Source organism: Dryobates pubescens, chromosome 23 (genome assembly GCF_014839835.1).
Source record: "Dryobates pubescens isolate bDryPub1 chromosome 23, bDryPub1.pri, whole genome shotgun sequence".
NCBI classification, from domain to species: domain Eukaryota; kingdom Metazoa; phylum Chordata; class Aves; order Piciformes; family Picidae; genus Dryobates; species Dryobates pubescens.
This window is the reverse complement of record NC_071634.1, coordinates 11405017-11421268: the sequence shown is the minus strand read 5'-3', so window position 1 is coordinate 11421268 and position 16252 is coordinate 11405017. Positions and strand designations below refer to the sequence as shown.

The window sequence follows — 16252 nt, the reverse complement described above, 5'->3', positions numbered from 1 at the left end:
CCAATTAAACATCAAAAAATCCCTGCTTGTCACATCAAATTTACAACTCATTGGAACAGTATGCCTTACTCACTGAGTATGTGTTGTCATCATGAACCACATTCTTAACCAATTACAGCAACTGCTACAAGATACTGATTACTATTAAAAAAAAATCAGTAAAAATTGCTATTAAGTTCAACTAATGCACCACTTACCATTGCCTTCACTTGCTAAGAGACACCATTCTAGCAAAAGCACCCTGCACAATTAAAAGCTAAAAATATAATGTTTATTCAGTCCTTAATCATTGCTGCTCCACTGCTACCCAAGAGATAGGCAATGCACTACTGTAGCAACAAAAGGCTTGCACATTGTAGCTGGATTCTACAAAGAACACACAGATCTTTATAGCAAAGAACGTTTTTCAAGTGAGTAAGACCATCGTGTTGGCAATGTTACCGTGTCAGACAGGGAACACAGCACAAGCTACTTCTCAGCAAGATCTGTATTGTTTGTTTTGTTTTGTTCAAGGAGTAGTTTCTAAAGATGCCTGAGCTTTACTTGGTGGTCAGAGATAACCTACAGGTTATCTGCTACAACTTGTAGCTAGGCATGTGTTCTCTGATGCTCATGTGTATGGCTCTTTGCTCTAACTGAAATAAATAGCTGCAAAACCTGTTTTCACATAGTTTCTAATCAGTTTCTAATACTGGCAATACTGCAGACAGGAAAATTCGGGGTTCATTTTTCTAGAAAAGCAAAAAATATTGAAGTTTGTGGGGTTTTTTCAATCTGAATATTAAATATATGCATACAAACACAGAGGTTACTACATAATTCTCTACAGATTATTTCATCATTTCATTGCAGCAATATTAAAGACTCAAAAGAGCCAGTTAAGCCATTTTTAAATGGATTTTAAATTATTTATCCAGTAAAGTCTTAGGACTTGATGTCATTCTGTTAACTTCATTGAGACAAAAATATAGCTATAAACACTAGGTAAAGGGGAAAGAAGTTTCGCGATCTAGCAACTAGGTAGCAAAATAAATCCTTTAAAAGCTATCAAACGAAGCTAAAAATAAAATGAGATATAAATTCAAGTTTTAGACTGTGGTCAATTGAGGTCTAGACAAAACCCAATGTTTGTTCACTGCCTAGTCTCCAGTCTGCTCCAAGTTTGAAAAGGTAATTGAGCTCAGTCTATAATTACTGGATTAGATACAGATGGGCTCTGTACATTTCAGGGGAGGAAAGAACTGTTTTGATTCATTTTATGATTGCCTGTAAGGTCAAACTTTTCAAAATGTACTTTCATCTGTTAAATGGTTTCTCAGAGTCCCAGGGGGACATCTTCAATAACTGATGTTTTAAGCAATTTGGGTCTATCAGATCCAGTCTTTGAATGTAATACGCTGTCCATTTTCTAGAATTATAGATGTGCATGTAGGTTAATTGCTACAACTCGTACATAGTTTCAAAACTACCCTGAAACATTGCAAGTTTTACCTAACAACTTTTATGCTTAAATATTTGTAAAGTTCTTTTGCTTTAGGGTACAGAGTACCTTTGGAAACATAAAGAATACCAATTAAAAATGTCCCTAAGCAGAATTCCTTCCCATTTGTCACAAGGTTCTGAGAATGCTCTTTTAGGACCCAGTTCAACAATGTATGGATAGTCCCAGGGAATTCAGTCCACTTCTTAGAAACAAACAAAATAAATACAAATGGCAGCACATTCCTTCATAGAAAAACCCTAAAAAGCACTTGAGAAGACTTCTTTCAGTAATTTCTTATTTGAGCTTTCATCCTTACTGTCACAATCTAAAATGAGCATTAAACTTTCACTCTGGTTAAGATTTTTTTTGAACAATCCTTTAAGTAAAGCTGCAAAGTGATGACTGTTGCAGTACCACCAGGATTTCACCTTGCATCTTAAAATGCCTTGTTTAATTAAAAGTTCAAATCCTCCACAAAGGCTGTCTAGCTCTGATCTCAGTTCTGATCTGCTCTCAGAGATACCGGAATAGCAATGTAAAGCAAAAAACACATCATGCAATCAGAAAGCAATATAATAGTTCAGTTCATAGTCTTAGAAGAGGTAAGAAACTTAATTCTGAAAAACTTGCTATTCAAAAGTTCCAGTTTATTTGCATTGCAACAATCTTCTTGTTTATAAAATTCCAGTGAGAAAGCATGTTTTGTTACAACACACATTTGCATTTAATCAACAACAAGATCTTACTGACAGCAGCCTTAAACGCTGGCTTTGCAAGATTGGACACCTACAGAGTTGTTCTGCCAGAGATGTAGTATTTAAGCACTGGTAATCAGGACAATAGAAGATATTTTAGTGTTATCTTCTTTTGCCTCCAAGTGTGCCAATGAAAGAGGCTTAAGAGCACAGCAAGTTCTCTCATGTAATTTCCACATTAACATTTATTCGTATTAAAGTCCTCCCCATAAGGAACAAAATCCAAAGTCAAAATCAACCACCACAAATCTCCAGCACAAAGATGCATGCTAGTAACAGAGTTAATCATGTACCTGCTCTGGCACAAGATGGTGCCAGGAGGTGAGGAGAAAGTTTTTCATAGAGAGAGTTGTTAGCCATTGGGATGGGCTGCCCGGGGGGGGGGGGGTGTGTGGAGTCGCCGTCCCTGGAAGTGTTCAAGAGGGGATTGGACATGGCACTTGGTGCCACGGTCTAGTAGTCATGAGGTCTTGGGTGACAGGTTGGACTTGGTGATGATAGAATCATAGAATCAACAAGGTTGTGAAAGACCTCAAAGATCATCAAGCTCTTCAGAATTCCCAGTACAACTTGCAGGTCTTGCTAAAGGATGAAGCTCTTCCACTATATTTTAAGAATTGATTAACATAAAATTGATTTGTTTAAACTAGTTCAAGCCATAAGATGCTGCAAACAAACTGATTTTTTACTGTTTGTAAGAGCAGCTCTTTTTTAAATGTAGAAGCATCAGTAATAACCACACATACACAAATTATTTTAATGGTCTGTGAAGTAACTTCTGATTATTAGCGTTCAAACACACAAACACTCACAAATACACTCAAAAGCTAAACTCCATGTAATATTAGCATTATCTTCCTTCCTATATCTTTAATAGGTGCTTTTAAGTGTAATTCTATAAAATTGGAATGACCTTGAGATTAGAATTTCCATAGGGTGTATATGCTTAATTCAATAAAACAAGAACCAGTCTTTAAGAGCAATAGAGGAAAGGCTTTTTTAACTTCATCACAAAAATAAAAGCTTCTTTCCAAAAAAATGCACATCCCTTGTTCCCCCTTACAAAATGAAATATAATGAAGTATTTCAAGTGCTGTGTGAACCCACAAACTGCTCCTGAAACTACTACAATTTTTCAGACAATAAATTATCAAGACATGGTGAAGTAACAGCCAGACCACAGCACTGTGAGTTCTGTATGCCATAACACAAAAGAAGAAGAAATCTAACAAGTTATACTAGGCTGGTTTAGACCAACTTATTAACTCTTTGATTTGTTTTCCCCTTTTTTCTTCTCCTTCGTATTTTTATTATCTTAAAGAAGTGTTTTCCTGCATTTGCTGAATGCTCCTTCACATTGTCTTAAAAATCACAAGAAGCAGTGTCTGAGATCTCAGAAGTATTTCACATCTACCCTTTAATGGCTTCCACTATGAGCTACAAATATTAGGAACTGGAAACAACATCATTAAGAGGAAAAAGTGCACGCTTACAAGAAGCTGGTCTTGCTCACATTATGCTGTATCATTGTCTTTACACAAATCTTTAAAAAACAAAGAAAGATGTCCAGTTCAATTACATAAAACCAGCAAGTATGCAGAGTACAGCAAAGTAGTAGCACTTAGTCAATGCACACCTCACATTGGTTAGCAACTCCTTCAGTCTTTGAAAACAAAACCTAAAAAATTAACTGTCTTTCCTGTCTTTGTAGATCCATTCATCCTCTGAAATTTGTGAGGAAGAAATCAGAAACAGGGAAAAACCCAACCCACAACACTAAAAGACGCTTGCTTACTGTACATGAAGTAAATTCTGTGGTAGATAACTAGATTCAGCACCCTGTAAATACTGAGTATTTTATTTTAGGAATACTTTAACACATTTCCCTGTAACTTAACTTCTTATTAAAAATGAAGACAGAACATTCATACATTCACACATTCTAAGGTCAGACTGATCAGTCATAGGTCACTGGGGCAGTAGTCTGGGATTCGGAAAACCAGTATCCAGTTCTTTGCTTTGGTATGACCTAGTGTCCCATATGTAAAAAGGAATTCCTGAGCCACCCTTGTGCATTAACTCCTGCAGTACTAGTTGAGAACAGTGTACATTTTACAATATATGCACCTGACTCTGAGATTTCAATTGATGCAGAATCCACCAACTCAAGGAGCAGCAGAATCACACCCAAAATAACGTGTATTGGTCTCAGCATTGTGTCTTCACTTTTTCATAAGACCTATGAACCAGCCTGAGATTTTTTTTCCTTGTGATCATGTCCCCTAATAGGAAAAGAAAAAAATTCTCTGAGTAGATTTTTTCAGATTTTTGAATATTTTTGTAGCCCTTTTCTATCAAAACCAGGACAACCTTCCACCACCATACTTCTAAACAAGCTCAGTATCCGAACTGGAGAGAGAGCATTTTGTCCTTTTCACAGTGCTAAATGCCTACCCTTTCATTGGCAGTCCCCTCTGTGCTACATTAAACTTACATAGTATTAAAAGTTACGTTTATTTTGCCATTGATTTCTATGTGCAGTATTTACTGGGAGCCAAAGAGATCAAATTGTGCCCTGACCTGTCAACAGTCCAGACTGATAAATGCCCCGCTCACACATACAAAGGCAATACCACAATCAAGAACCTTTGCATATAGGCAATAACTTTTCCCCACAGTTGAATAAGCCATGCCTCAATTTAAGCCTACCTAAAGAAACACTTGCCCTTGAATATCACAGCACAAACTACAGTATGCAGCACACTGTCCAGCTGAACGGACCCACAGAAAGTATCCATAACAAAGACAACTGAAGAAAGGAGAATTCTGAATTAATCAAAAATTTGTAGCTGTCACTTGGGAATGGGTATGGAACAAGGTTCTGAAAGAAGAATATCCCAAGAACACACACATCTGTTTAATATTACAAGCCAACTGTCAACATCCTAAGTGAAGTTTTAATTTAATATTTTTTCTTTCTTGATGTTTTACCTTTGGTCAGTGCCTTGTGAGAGTATCAACTTTCTATAAGGAACTGTTAAATATAAGGAAATGTTATTGTAGCATGTTTATAAAATCATAGTTCGAGAACTTTTTCTTTTTTCTAAAGCCTGACCACAATGTAATTATCTGCAGGACATTCCAAGCTCACAATTGCAAGCTCCAGTTCCCAAGCAATTTTAAACAGTCTCTACTGTACAGAACATACAATATTGCAAATGCCATAACGTGATAGTGTTTCCAAAAGTCAGCATTAGAGCCTTTAGACATGGTTTTTATTTTCAATAAATATTTGTTTCCCTGCTAATGGTTTTCATCACCATTACATGTTTGTCTTCCACATGTCAGTTCCCTATCAGCATTTCTTTTTAATAAAAGTGAAGCAGATAAAAAAAAAGCAGATATAATATATAACATGCCTTATGGTATACATCAAGTGTCACAAGAGCAAGCAGTATGCTCCTCTGCACATGTTTTGCCTTCTTTCCCAGGAAAAAGTAAGACTAAAAATGGGGGGGGGGAATAAAAAGGAAAAAGAAGAAACCACCACATACAATACTTGTTAAAGTGGAGATAAGGTAGGAGCAAAAAAAGAGACCATTAGTTCAGTCAACAATTCTCAAAGGAAACCTGGAACTTCTTTAAGAAAGAAGTCTCAAAAAGAATTCAAAACGTTTCTGTTCTGCAAGAACACTCAAGCTACCAGAAAACAGGCAAGAAAAAAACTCCAATATAATGCAATTATGTCTGTATTTTACAGATGCAAAACTTCTAGAACAACTTAGAACTCCAAAAGTCTCTTTTTCTCCCCAAACTACCAATACTCTGTACAACACCTTGATTTCAACACATGGCTGACAAGCTCCCCTGTTCTCCTGTCCCCTTCTCTGGACGCTGTTTGAGGACTCAAGCTATTTTAGGTATTTTTTAAATACACTTTAAAAAAAAGTAAAATCATTGAATGACCACATTATAATCTTAATTAGAACACTAAAATATGACTCCACATTGGAGCTCTAATAAACTGAGTCAAACCAAGACCCCTTCTCTGATTTTCAACCACAGACCAAGATCACATTAAGAGCTGATAGATATCCCCACAGAACTATGAAGAACCCCACTGAACATTCACTTGAAAACCTTCTATCACTTTCACCCTTGCTATCCAACTGAGACATGGAGAGGTGGGAAACACCAGACAGCCGCATTTGTACTACAGAAATGAAATATTCAACTTGGAATCAGTGAGATTGCACCCACATTCAAAACTGTTTAAATATAAACCAAAAAAGGAAATCTCCAGTGGGAAACATCAAGCAAACTATTAATAGTAGAAAGGCAAAGATGGAAAAGAAGCTGGATTACATTTAACTGTATCTGGTTTTTGTTTTGCTTGTTTGTTTCCCAAATGCTGGACAATACCTACGGAAATGGAATAGATTTAAACTGGAGCCGAAGCAGTACATCAGCTTTTCTACTACTCTCACTATGCTCCCTAAAAAAGGAGAGCAGAATCAGAATGAAAGGGTAAAAAGGGACAAACACACACCTAAAAGCTGATACCTTGTCACTATAGAAATGTAGTTTTTTTGGTAGACAAAGCTTTGACACACCACCCTGAAGTCAGGAATTTTGCATTTTCCAGAAGTACCCATCATTTACAATTCTGTGCAATTACATCACATTGGAGTACTTTCAATGCTAAAGAACATTTTCCTAAAATTGGTAGAAATTATTCACCAGTCCAATTTTCACCCTTTAATTGCTTTCACTGCTGAAGCTATCATATCAGCTATCAGCTTTTAATGTTTGCCCGTCTGAAAGAGACTTCCAAGCATAGTGGTGTGACATTGCAAAGAGAGTACAGTTACGTAATACTTCACTGAAAAATTATACCATTGTGCCCATGGTGAAACACACAACACAATCCACTCATTACCAAAAATCACAAGGAATCAGCTCAGCATTACAGCGATAACTAATCCTGATGAGCAAACCCAATCCTAATTAGCAAAAACACAAGCATCAATGCTACTTGCTGAAAGCAAAGATTTGTAACTGATCTTTGTGAGAAGCTGCAGTCTTTATGCTTTGAAATAACTGTTCCCTGAGATTAAGAGAATTGAAACTTTCCCTGCTGATCATACCTGGGAAGCACAGCTAGCACCCTCAATGGCACTAGCTCTCCACTTTGTATTTCAGTACACTTCAGAGTTCAAAGTAGTCGACATGTGATGACTCAGAAATTGTTTGTTAAGCGACACAGAGAAGGAAACAAATAAGAATTCAAAGGAGGTGTCAGTTTAATGGACAACCACAGTCAGGAAATAATTCATAGTGCCCATGTATATGGTAAAACAGTTACTCCAACAATTTTAAGTCAGGAAAGAAACTCCCACAACCAGCCATGAACGGGATGAGGAGGGGATGAAATCCAAGTCCTCAGAATAGGAACTGGAGCATTAGGTACTTTTGGACTCTCAGCACCACACAAGGTGCAGTTAGTCAAAACGAAACTAATAGCCAACTTTCAATCCTGCTGCTGAATTATAATTCCCATGGAATTAAGAATGTACTTAAAACCAAACAATCAATGCTGGAGGGACAAGGACAGACATTTGCACAGGCATTTCCCAAAATGTAAGTTCTTCCTTCTTCCCCCCCAGGTGAGCCTATACCCTCACAACTGTTACTGGTGTGAGTTCTGCATTGCACAGGGAACATTAGTGATTTGACATTTAATCCTACTGCCTTAAGCCAGGTCAGCATCTCATTCCTCCCCCCCCAAAAAAAATTAAAACAACATTTGCCATAACTAGCTTTCTATGTGTTTCTCCTCTACTTACTTATCAACATCTTTCCCTTCCATCTCTGAGGCTAAATTTCTTCTCTAACAAAGGTGAAGGAAATGAGAAGTAAACCCAATAAATGCTCATGGTAAGAACCTAACATTAACCATAGTTTGCAGAGGGAAAGAGAGAAATCCGAAACATTACAAAGCAGAACACCTAATCCTCATTCGAAAAACGTGTAATTCAGAATCCTATTTTCTGCCTAGAAAAAGGAGAAGGGCAACCCATGTGCATGTAAGCAAGTACAAAATGTAGCACCACTGGTGAACTTTGAGGAAAAAAGTGGCTGTTCGTAACTGTGCATGGAAGAAGTCAGAATTAATTCTAACTACCTCAGCTATGGACCTAATTTACTAGAACTTACTTCTCATTAAAAGTTAAGTAAACTGAAATATCACTTGCCATCCAAAATTTGGCATAGCCATTAATCTCTAATGAAGACTGTAACTGGCTATACCACAAGCAGTATATATTTCCCTTTGCATCCAAATATTCTCTTGTGGGGGTTACTGTTACACAGCCGGTGGAGTGAAATCAATAGCATGAACCAACCTTAGTAAATCAGAATTTTGTGAGTATAAACCCAAAACCATTAAAGAACACCATTTTAACCATTTCTGGCCATTTCCCTTACAGCACTGGTTCGTAGCAGCTATTCAGTCATATTTAGGTCATGCAGTCTTTAATGCATTGCCTGTGTTCTGCCATGGAATTTAATGGTGCCACTCTTAGATACGGAAGTTTTCAGGGTTAAGCCCCATTCAGGGCTACTCTAGACTTGGCACATGGATGTCCCATCCTATAGAAGTTAATATAGCAAGATGGCTATATCATGATTTTGGCTATTTCTTAGTATTTTAAAAAGCTTAGATATTATTTGATACATTCTGGGGACACCAAATTGAACCAAAGTCAGAACCAACATCATCACAATTATTGCCATATTCCAATGAAACATTTCATACTTGGCATTTTTATTCTCATACAGTTTTTATTTTAAGGCAGGGATGATGTTGCTCCCTGCAGACTGGTACCCCCTTTCTGTCCTACAAGAATTCTCTTATTAAATAACAAAATGTACAAAGACACACACGAAGATCCCATATTTGAGGACAAGGACAAACGCACCGGCTCTCCATCTCTTCTAGTAGCAATACCCCATGGGCTGCATCCAAACAATGAGATACGTTGGATTCATGCAGCTATGAATGAGAAGTTGTTTTCCTCACAGCACATAAAATCAAAAGCAAACAAAAAGCCACAAAAACACAACAGACTAAAAGGCCACCACTAACCCATTTGTAACCAGAGCAGTGTACTATGAAAGTCAGGTGCCCTTGGAACTAACAAGTTTGCTCAAAATTTATATTCAATGTCATTTCTTCTGACTGTCACAAGAACTGGTTTTGTAGACAAGTTTTATGCAGAGATTTTTCCTCCTCATTACATAGTTTTGATGTGAATATTGGCCTATCATACCAAATTTTTGAAGAATCAGTTAATCATCCTACAGAATCCATACACAGAGGTTATATGAATAACAGATGTTGTAGCTCCATGGATCTGGCATCCTTATGTGTTCAACAGCTTCAAACACAGACATTTGATCATTTTGAAATTTGGCATTTAAAGACTTAGAAACATTTAACCTTTCAAATTTTCCATTCTCAAAGATATGTTTCCAGATATGTTCAGTATTGCTTTTTGAAGAATTCATGCTCCAGCACTTTGTTTTTTAGCTCTTTGCAAAACTTCACAGAAAACCATCTCCCTAGCAAACACAAAATTTCATTTATGGCTGTAATCAAGCCCACCACAAAATTCTGCTTGGCCATTAAAATAGCTTTATTTCTGTTCATAGGCTGTACCAGCCCTTATTCCATTTCTCCAATATACATTGAACAGTCAGCAGGGATAAAAAGTTCTCATTCCTTCAAGATTTTTAAATAACTAAGAAGCAAGGATATTTGACAGATGATACAGGAAGTTAACAGAAAAGGCTTAAACACTCAGTTTTTCTAAGATCAGCCTAAAACAGTGCCAAGCAACTCCCCAAACTATCAATCCTTTAATATCCAAATATCCAAATCTGCAAGTTTAAGACCATGGTAAAGCTACAAGCAAGTGTCACAAACTGGGCCTACAGTTTTGTCTTGTAAGGAATCCCTCAACAATCATTTCTTACCTGGTCCTAGTCAATATGCAACTGGTAAACAGGTGGAGAGATGCAAAAACATTCACCATATATAGAACGTTAGTCATTTTCCATTACATACCAGACAACTCCATTGAACAATGGAGCTGCAAACCAAAAATACCCAAACTACACAAACAGTGATGGTCACTGCTGGGGCTGAGAAAATCTTCACCTAAGTTCATGACCATAGCACCTGATTTAGAAGAGCATCCCCAGGCAAATGGGTCAGTTGTCACGATTTAACAAGATCGCCTGCACTCTCTGCAACTAACATCACAAAGGTTTTAGACAAGCTCATAACGCAGTCTAAACGCTGTATGACGGGGTAAAGCAACAAAACTAAAGACAGCATATACGATGCAACGTGGCAAACTCTCATACCCGCTATGTCAGTTCTCTTACGTGGCAACTAGCATGCGGAAATACTAATGTGAATGCACGTAGGACAGCGGCGTTTTGCACGATCAGAAGCGTCAGCCCTCAGAGAAAGGGGCTGCAGCCAGCAAAGCCCCCCTCGGGACGGCCCTGCGGCCCCCAGCCCGGGAGGAGCCGCGCCGGGGGGAACGCGGGCGACAGGCGGGCTCGGAGCCGCTGATCTGCCGCCGGGATCCCGGCTCTCACGCTGCGATCCCGCCCTTCCAGCCCACATCCGTGTGGGAAAGAGCTGCCCCAGAGTTGTTTGCGGGCGACTCCGGGGGAGGCCCGCTCGCCCAAGGTCCCCGGGGAAAGCTCCGAGGCGGGGGTGAAGGGGGCGGGCTGCCCGCGGCGGCGCTCAGGCGGAGCCGCTGCCGAGGCACCGTCCAGCGCAGGCCGCCTGCCGGCCCGACTGCCACTCGTCCTCCCCCTGGGGCCTGCGCGCCAGCCGCCGCACTCACCACCTCTCGGGCTCGGCTGGTGAAATCGCTCTTGGAGCGGGCGATGCTTCGCTTGAGCAGCTCATCCCTGGCGCTGTCCCCCGCCGCTACCCCTAGCGCCTTGTTGCGGGTCTTCACTGTCTTCACGCTAGCCTTGAAGAGCAGGGTGATGTCCACCGCCATGGCGGCCCGCCCCTCGCCGCCGGCCGGCGCCGGTGCCGCCGCGCACCCTTCCCTGCGCAACGTGGCCCCGCGCGGCGCGTTCCGCCCTGGTTTAATCTATGGCTGCCGTCCTGCAGCGCGGCCGAGCTCCTCGTCAGATACCGCGGTGCAAGGCCGAACCCGGGCAGCTACGGGTAGCTGGAGCTGGAATTTGAAAGAAGCGTTTGCCTTCTGCCTCCGCAACCCATCTCCGAGAAGGAAGCGCTGTCCCCCTGCCCCTTGTCTGCTGCCCCCTCCTATCCCATAGCAACGTTGTGGAGTAAAAGGTCCAACAAAAGGTCGGGGTCCCGAGCACCCCCGGTACGGCCTGGTGGCAGGTGTCGCCAGGCGGTGCTGTGAGACGCGGGCTCCTGATTCTGAGCTTGGAAGCTTGGTCGTGGGAAGGCAGGTTAATTACAACTGATTCATGCACGGTATCAGGTCTGCACTGGCATCTGGGATTGGCTCTGGCATGAGATTCCCCTGCGAGGTGCTCACACGTGTATGTCACCTCATTACTTGTCCCTGAGCTGTATAGGTGGAGCAAGCTGCTTATGCCTGGGACATGCAGCAATGAGTTCTCCTCCACCAGGAATCACACAATCATACAGTTGCCTGTTTGGAAAAGACCTTAAGATCATTGAATCAAATTATAGCCTAACATCTCTCTGTACACAACTGTTACACCATGTCCCTAAGCACCTCATCCAGACATCTAATGGAATCTATCCTCTGAGATGCTCCAGTCTGCTGCCATCCGACAATGGGACAGTATCACCCCGGTGCCTAGAAGAGGTACCACACAGTGAGTTACAATACAGAGCTCTGTGATCTAACTGATTGTGCTTTCTGAAATAATCTTTGTTTCTGAGGCAACTTTATTGTCATGTTCAGTGCAGTATACTATGTGAAACTGTGACACAGAGGGGAAAACTTTTGACCAAAGAAAAATATATATATACATGTGTATATATGTGCCATGTAATACTCTGGGACGCAGCAGACACAATGTAGTTTTAAACTGTGGTCTCACTGGCCTAAAGCATGTTTCCTGAGATGGTCTCCAAAGAACACAATTTCAAAATTCTATCTCTCCCCAGTGGAATGGAACTTAGTCAACCACAGCTATTTTTTGTATCTGCTCCAGAGTATCAGGCTTTGTTGATTAGTACTCTGTTTTAAGTTCAATTCTCATCAGTTCAGCCTTAGCTACAGATTAGTGGTTGCCTCATAGTTGTATTGTGATTAGCATTCATTCATACTTTGTTATTATTGTTCTATTTTAAATTGTGGGTTTACTGTGGTAGGGATGTGTGGTTCTAAGGAGAGGAATGGCCTGGTTTAAGTCCCTGTCCTCGGTGCTGGATTTACCATGAAAATACATTTAAGGCATTATAAAACTGGACAACAAAGGAAATGAAACTTTTCACTCCAGGAATGCCAGTAGTGTTTTCTTGAGCCTCAATCCAAATGCCTTTCTTCTTTCAAGATTAAAAAAGTCAGTATAAGGGGACTTTAGCAAAGGACGTGTTTAATAAAGCTGTGTGGCATTCACACATAGTAAATAAGACACTTTCAGGCATGTCTCCTAAAATTGGTTGGTTTTCTTTCCATTACCAAAACCAAAGCAAACATACTTAATAAAATTCCAGGAACATATTGATCACACCGACATGCTCAGTCTGAAACTACCTGAAGACATGTTCACCAATGCTACCTTAGGGTAGTTTTCATTTGCTATGGCTCTGCCATCCTTACAGTAACAAACCTCTCACTCCACAAATATTTTTCCATAGGCCCTTGCACAGGTAACCTCTTGCCATTACAAGTAAGAAATTCACAGCTTGGCTCATGTAGTTTGCTCCTGACAGTGCAGGTGATGGAATTAACTGCTGGTTTTGTGCATATTCAGGTATATAGCTTGTTTCAACATTTAATGAAGCGAACATTTACACTCCCTTTAAGTATTCTCATTTATGTTGGCATTGGATAAGAATCTATTGATTTTTACTATGAGAGTGCTGCTTTTCTACATTTAAACTGTAGAAATGTGAACGTTGTTTTGAAATTTTAATCTTCCCTTCCTGCTTTTAGAGAAAAGAAAGCCCTATTGCTGCCTTTGTGATGTTATAGTTTATTAATTTCCTAGTGAAATTTAGGTATTTTGAAATAACTGGAATACTCTATATGCTTTTGGTTGCAAAAAAGAAACTGCAGTTCATTAAATGAGGTGGATGGAACCACACGTGGCCCCTACAGTTAAGCACAGAACCCTTGCACTGGATCAGGACCTTAACTGGGAATTCTTTGGGCTCACTATCATGTCTTTATTTCTACTTTTATTTATTTGTGCTTTATGTGTGCATCTAGTAGTTACTGCAAATCATCCCAAAACAGTACCAGTAATATTACTAAACCATTTCTGAGCCTCAGCAATCTTAAGACTTCAATTTGGGCACCAGGAAATAGAAGCACATTTTCAAAGAAGCACTATCAAAATTTTAGAGAGCTGATCTCATCTGTCAGAAATGAGCTAAAGTGTTAATCTGGCAAAGCAAAAAGTTAAAGTACCTTTTTAATGTGAAAGAAGGTTGCTCAAATGGTCTAATTCATTAGGTATATAATACCCAGGGCCTCTGCTGTAGAGATACATAGATAGCTTTGAAGATTACCAACTTTAAAATCATTTGCTAAGAACTGGTGCCCAAAGCTTTTATTTGAACTTGATCCTAGCTTCCTGTATACAGTAACTGCATCTGCTCAGTTGTCATTTGCACTTCCACAGCCATCTTGTTTTGAAAGCTTAAAGCTTACTTTGTAGCAGATAGGTTTCCATAGCACATGCTGGAACTTCCTGTAATTGCTAAAAAGACTAACCTTGAAATGTAAGATCTGGAGTAAAATTCCTGAACACATACAAAGGACTACAGTCCCACCACAAGCAATGCAGGTAAGTCTGCAAGGAAGCATGCACTGTGCACTCAGTCGTGTCTGAGGAAGAATTAAGAGTTTGCAAACTACAACATTTTTCTGTGTGTGCAGTGTGAGAACAGCATGGTGATCACCAGGTCTGGGTGTACCTGCTTAACGGGCATGTCCAGGAAAATATCTTGGACAAACCTGTCAGTGGAAATGAGTCGATATTTCCCTGTGGTTATCAATCAACATGCCTACGTTCAGGGGCCATTTCATCTCCACTCAGACACAGGTAGCTTCTCAAATTGAGATTCCCTTTTGTGTGAGAGGTAAACAAAAGGGATAAATCTCTTGAATAGGTCCTAATTGGTCACAGACAATACATGTGGTGCATTTATGCTTTTTATGTTTTGTTTGTTTGTTGTCCTTTCACACACACACACACACACACACACACCCTGGCATAAACCCAGCAACTTCCTGAACAAAATATCAAAAGGAAGGCAGTTTGCCTCCAGCATGCATTGGTAATCAAGACAAATCAGAAAGGGAGAAGCTCTATTTGATGACTGTTTGAACTTTTAAGGAAAATCACATACATGCTTGTTGGCTTAAAGTAAATACAATGACTTTGTGGATGTGGAAAGAAATATTTGGCATTTACAAGCAGAACTGGAAGACAGTACAACCTGTACAAAGGAAATACGGTCCCTGGGTACCAGGCAACAAAATATTGTGGCAAAAATGGATATGAGCTGCACAGCTATAAGCTGTGGCAACAAATATTGACCACTGGAAACCAATTCAATTGGCAGTAACATCGGGGTTCTGCTATTCCTCTTGAAACTAGATCATCACACCAAAATGTACACCAAGAATAACTAGAAAATGGAAATCTGTAATGTAGAATGTATTTTTGCCTTAAGGTATATGTATGTATGTATGTATGTATGTATGATGTCTAGCAATAGAAATTCAGGGGGGAAGAAAAAAACCCACTTGATTTTCCAGTTGTTCAGAAGTGTGTTCAATTTTTAGAGATATCATGTATAAAACCATTCTCTAGTGGTTTATAATATAACTTCTAACATGATATATGCTATCCAAACCACATTGTCAAAGAAGTGTGTGTGTGTTCAATGCAGTTAAACTATAGAAATGTTAAACAACTGGCTACTGCATGCAAGAATGATTTTCAGGCATGCTGATTCTTCCTCACATAAATGGAAACACTGTGCCTTCCTTTGGAGGTAAAAGGCAGGTGAAATTCCAAGTGAGAAAGAAACAAATTACTTCATAGACCTGCTGTTATTCTTGTCCCTTGAAAACCCTTCATCTCTGGGGGTAGCATGCACATTACATATATTTGTAAGAACAATGCTTTGTGAATGAAAAATATATTCAGACCTTCCAAAGCCACTGATTCCAAAGAGGAATTGTGTTTAAATGAAATCTTCTATCAAGTCCATGTTACCAACAGGCAGAAGTGGTGGTGGGGTAGAAATGCAAAATGGGTGAAAGAATTAAAATGGGAAAAGAGCCTATTTAAAGAACTATTTTAAGGGAGAAGAGGAGAGGAAAAGCAAAGAGCTTCTCTGAAGTTATTTACAGACATTTGTATGAGAAAGAAAATTGTGAAGTATGGACCATTTTTGTTCAATTTGAATCTTGTGTGTATACAACAAACGAGGATGGCTGAACAAGCATTGTATTTATGTTATTAGTGCTTTAGAAATAAAAGAGGAAAAGTCAAACTTGGATTTTCATCCTTTTTCATTTGATGTTCTCTGCAATGACCAGCTGATATGTCAGGGAAACAATATCTTTCTTAATGCCTGAGTGCTTCCCACATTTATAGGGTCAGCAATAACAATAAGCCAAATCAAAGACACTTCCGTTGTTGGGATTTGAATCAGGCCCAACATACATCACCAGAGATTTTACAAAGTCTTTGCCAAAGCCACAAAAGACTGGAGTAATTCCATAGCTCCATT

The 16252-nt window shown here is 39.6% G+C and overlaps 1 protein-coding gene across 2 annotated transcripts in view; it reads right to left on the bottom strand.

Moving 5' to 3' along the window:
- The window catches only part of STX18 (syntaxin 18), a 47581-nt gene extending 36213 nt beyond the window's left edge, over positions 1 to 11368 (bottom strand). The window contains exon 1 of one of the 2 annotated variants that reach the window (XM_054172418.1): positions 11163 to 11368. In XM_054172418.1, coding sequence (XP_054028393.1) covers positions 11163 to 11324 — 162 coding nt within the window. In that variant the 5' untranslated portion in view covers positions 11325 to 11368. The remainder of the gene's footprint in view (positions 1 to 11162) is intronic. The other variant, XM_054172419.1, reaches the window with a different exon arrangement.
- Between the last annotated feature and the right edge of the window lie 4884 nt (positions 11369 to 16252).